Here is a 4,581-nt window from a genome sequence, read left to right on the forward strand (position 1 = left end):
TTAGGTGCATAGTTCTGGTGATATGTAATATGCATCAGTGCTGTAACAGTTAAGGTGTAATTAGGTTAGTATTGAATGAGATGATATTGCATGTAAAGAGCAGCAAAAATTGTTTCCAGTATTGCCCTCTAGAACCATGTCCATAAATTTTAACTAAAATTGGGTTGTGTAACTGCAGGAAGCTGCTAATTCTGCACTCAAGAAACGGAACTTGGAGCTTCGAGACCGAGAATTACGACTCAGTCATGCCAAGGCTGATTCCACTCCATCGAAAAAGCCAAAGCCAAAGCCATCACCAGCACAAGCTCCTGGCACCCCAGCCAAGAGAAAGTCTCTGGCTACAACGTCTCCTTCAAGCAGCATCAACAGGTCAAACAAAAAATCCAATGCATCTTACCAGGGTCTGCGTGCAACAAAATCTGATTTCAAGAAGAAAGCTCATGGAGTAGAAAAATCAAAAGGACACTCGGGGAAACGACCATCAGTTGCTGCCAGAAAAGCCAAAGCCAAAATGCTCAAAGAAAGTGGTTCATCAAAACAAGCTGGGATGAAACGCAAGCTTGATAGTCGTACTCCAGATAGCTCCTTCAGAAGTAAGAAGGTGAAGAAGAATAGGTAGCACGTTTCCAGTATTATAAGGGATTTTAGATTGCAAAACTTGTTAGCCCTCCCTGGCTCTAATGGCTGATGAGCAAACATGCGTGCGCTGGGAGAAAAGTCACTTTCCCAGTTAATAACCACGCAGTGGGCTTGAAGGTTCATTTATTTTATAGCAAAAGGGTTTTCGGATAAGAAAAAAAAAAATCAGTAGATAGAGATAAAAGGATGAAAGCTTAACTATATTGTCTTCTATAATCCATTTTTAACAGTATTTTCAACCCCTTCCCCCTCCCTCCTCTTCGTTCATTTCATTTAAAATTGGATATGTAATTCAACTTTCTAGAATGTTTTCATTAATTAATGTGATATCACTTTAAGTCCTTGTTTTAAAGCAAACGTTAGAATGGACCCTGCCATATAATGCTTGAATTTGTGTGCCAAATTCTTTGTTGAAAAATGCTTCTCAATCATTAATGGGTGCTTAATTGCCGACTTTTCTTAATGAATGTTGTCCAAAGTTTCGGGCAATTTACAAGAAGCCTACAAGTAGCTGCCAGCTTAATCTCGTGTTTTGCAAGCCAAGCCTAACCGCATTAACTACAGAATTCTCTTTAATTTTTGCTCTCTTTTATCCTTGAAATTCTATGATAATTATATGGAAAGTTTCTACAAATAATAAAGGTAACAGCGTTAGAGAACTTGTCCCGATAAGTCTGTTAAGGAAGTATTATGTTACTCTCAGCGACATGTATTCTATATTTTTTAATTACTCCGTATTTTCAAAATGCAGAAAAAAGAGTGTGCTATTATTGTAAGCTCTAAAATTCATTGATGAAACTAATGACAATCCGCAACCTGAATGATGGGGGAAGATAGTGATTCGGAAATGAGCATTTTGTCCAAATTACTGTACAATGCGAACATGATAACATTAAAAACTAGCCATAATCGTATGTTTTACACATAAACAAACTTATGAACAATGTACCATAACTAAGTCAGACAAACGCTTGTTTCTTGCCACACTGACACTGAGAGCCATCATCAAACAATCTCAGTACTTTACAATAAAAATCCTTATTAGCAAAGAACTTCATTGCAATTGCAACTTCCTCTTTTATGAATCAAATATGTACAGTACTGAACTACTTGCATTAGCTTATCAGAATACCCAGGGGCTCGCAGCACAAGCTTCTTCGCTTCGTCAATGGCTATGACTCGTTCTTGCTAATTAGCGTGGGTGTAACTGAGACAAGACCTATGAAGAACAAGGTAGCAATTGAGTTGAAATCATAGAGATCCCCCACTGATTGCAGCTCTCCAAGAGCCAACCCAGCCTGCATAACCAAAACACAAATATAAATTAACATGTGAAATTATTAAGTACAAGTATAACAAGAGCTTTATTTCAGTTTCTAGGTTACGATAGTTCTTTTCTCGTCTTTGTTTTCAGATATATTCATGTATGGAAGCACCAAAGCTAAAACAACCTATGAATATGGAATGGAACGAATACTTTGGAAAACCACAAGTTTGCTACAACATCAGTATAAACGAGTGGTAGTGTCTATAGTTACATACCCTGACAGTGACATATGCAGCAGGTATGAGTCCAATAACAGTTGCCAGAAAGAAAATATGATAAGGAACATCAACAATTGGTGAAGCAAAGTTAATGAATGTATTAGGCAAGGTGGGAGTCAGTCTCAGGAAAAGCATGTAGTTCAACAAACTTTTTCTTCTTTTAGCCACCTGGAAGTTTTAAAAACAAGCATGTTATTTCAGATAGTTGATAGGATTAAATCCGCTATATAGAGAAACAAAGAAGGGAAACCATGCCTCATTTTGAAAGAATTTCAACTTTTCTGGTGCAAGAGAGGAGAGAAGGGGTCGCCCAATCAATTTTGACAGGAAATAGCATGAAGAAGCTCCTGCTGTGGCAGTGAACACAACCAGAGCTACGCCTTTTAAGACTCCAAAAAGAGCTCCAGCAAGCAACGACATGAACACAGTCCCTGGAATCATGAAAGTCTGCATGAAAATATATACCACGCAGTATCCCACCAGGACTTGTGCAGTGTAGTCACTTGTATAGTTCTCAAGGTTATCTCTACAAAGATGAAAAACTGACGTTATCAACACTTCCCTTTCTGCATATCCCTTCCCACATATGCATTAACATAAATATAAGATAAATCAATGTTCCCCACCCGAAAAAAGAAAAGCAAGTTGAAACCAATCCAAGTCAAGAAAGGCAGAGTCAAATGTTGTTGCTCTCAATAGAATAAATACCAATACCATCATTTTGATGCATCTTGATCTTTAGAGCAAAGATGAAAGTTGATGGGAAAATGTACAAGAGCATTGCATAATGAATTTGAATTAATAATCAAGGTTACTATTGTAGTTCAACTTTTCAGTAAAATATAGCATATAGGTTTTGCTATATGTAGTTGAAATTTTCAACACTCTGCATAAAATAATCAGCATTCTCCTCCATTTATCCATTACATATGCAGACAAAGCTAGGAGCAGTGTCAAGCTATGGGAATGCGTTTTTGGTAAAATTAGATGATGTGTGTTATTCTCGGCAAAGCAACATTATTACTCTTGAACCTTATTCAATAAGATGGAAGCCATCACAATGGAACCACATTTCAAGTAGCTTGATGCACAGTTTGTTATTTAGTTATAATAATGATGATGATGCTGCTGATGATGATACATATATATATATATATATATCTAAACCTACCACCTTCTTTAGGTTATTGGTGGTAGATATTGATATTGAGAAAATATTAATTCTCTTCAAGGGATCAGAGCAACAACTATAATTAAAATTCATGCTTAGTCCGTGAACCTTCAACTGGAATATTCTTGCAAGTAAAAGTGGCATCTTTTGGGTCCATATCATAACCCTTCAATAAATTTTATCGGCAACACTAGCATCCATCAATAATAACAAAACTAAATATTACAATATACCTAAACTCAAAATCAACCTCTTTAGTCACTAGAATCTACCCCCATAATCTCCAGATCTATTAGGAAAGGAAGAAGCTTATATTCACAATAAATATTTTTTTTTCTTTGATAGAATTATGAAGCCTACAAAAAGTTCATTATTTGCCATCATCACATTCTCTTCACGGACTGGATGATACCACTATATCAGAATCAGCTGAAAATCAAACCTCAAAGCATTTACCCCAAAATATTGTGCGTGAATCATTATTTGACATAAATTAACGCACTTTGGTCAGATTCATAATTGTTTTCTAAGAATACTTAATCCGAAAAAAAAAACTACAGCAAATTATTAATAATCAAGGAAGTTATAAATCCAGCTTGAACCGATTTTTTTTTTTTAAATGGTATTAAAAAAATTTAGGATAAAAAAATAGTCAGTAGGTCAAAGATTTTTTTTTTTCTCTCTTCTGTGTTTAAATGTTTAAACTTACATGTAATGTTTAAGGTTAAGAAAAAATGATGAATAAATTTTTTACCTAAGGAGTTGAAGATCTTCAAGGGTGCGAGGGAGCTTAAGGAAGCTGTAATCGGAATCCGGCATCGTTAGGTATACGCCGCATATACCCGCCGCGAATCCCAAAACCACCGATGAAGCCACCGCAGTTTCCCAGGCGCTCAATGGGAACTTCGACGACGGCGACGGCGGCGGCACTACCTCCCCAACGGTGTCGCCACCCTCCTTCCCCATGGTGTGGCTTTTCTTTTGAGGGTGGCTTACGGTCGAAGGAGGGAAAAGACAAAAAATGGAATTGCTGTTCCTTCCTTCTCTCCTCTTTGTGCCTTATCCTATGAAAGAGAGAGAGAAAAAAAGAAAGAAGAAAGAAGAAAGAAGAAATAGAAAGAATGAGCTAATAGGAACAATATTGGTGGTTAAGGTTTTTATTTATGAATCCGAAAAGGCCACTATAACGAAATAACAAACTCCACTCTTTATTTATTTATTTTTTT

General features: G+C 36.5%; 2 protein-coding genes across 3 annotated transcripts in view; one reads left to right on the top strand and one right to left on the bottom strand.

Moving 5' to 3' along the window:
• LOC107642332 (RNA-binding protein 34) overlaps nt 1-991 on the top strand; it is a 3,810-nt gene extending 2,819 nt beyond the window's left edge. For both annotated transcript variants that reach the window (XM_021122752.1, XM_016345646.2), the window contains one exon: nt 179-991. In XM_021122752.1, coding sequence (XP_020978411.1) covers nt 179-619 — 441 coding nt within the window. In that variant the 3' untranslated portion in view covers nt 620-991. The remainder of the gene's footprint in view (nt 1-178) is intronic.
• On the bottom strand, nt 1,464-4,507 carry LOC107642333 (uncharacterized membrane protein At4g09580). Its single transcript, XM_016345647.2, has 4 exons — nt 4,110-4,507; nt 2,440-2,710; nt 2,182-2,352; nt 1,464-1,937 (listed from the first exon to the last, which is right to left on the bottom strand). Exons 1-4 carry the CDS (start codon nt 4,319-4,321, stop codon nt 1,812-1,814), a joined length of 780 nt encoding a protein of 259 aa, XP_016201133.1. The 5' UTR covers nt 4,322-4,507; the 3' UTR covers nt 1,464-1,811.

The sequence above is a fragment of the Arachis ipaensis genome, chromosome B05 (assembly GCF_000816755.2).
Source record: "Arachis ipaensis cultivar K30076 chromosome B05, Araip1.1, whole genome shotgun sequence".
Lineage (NCBI taxonomy): Eukaryota > Viridiplantae > Streptophyta > Magnoliopsida > Fabales > Fabaceae > Arachis > Arachis ipaensis.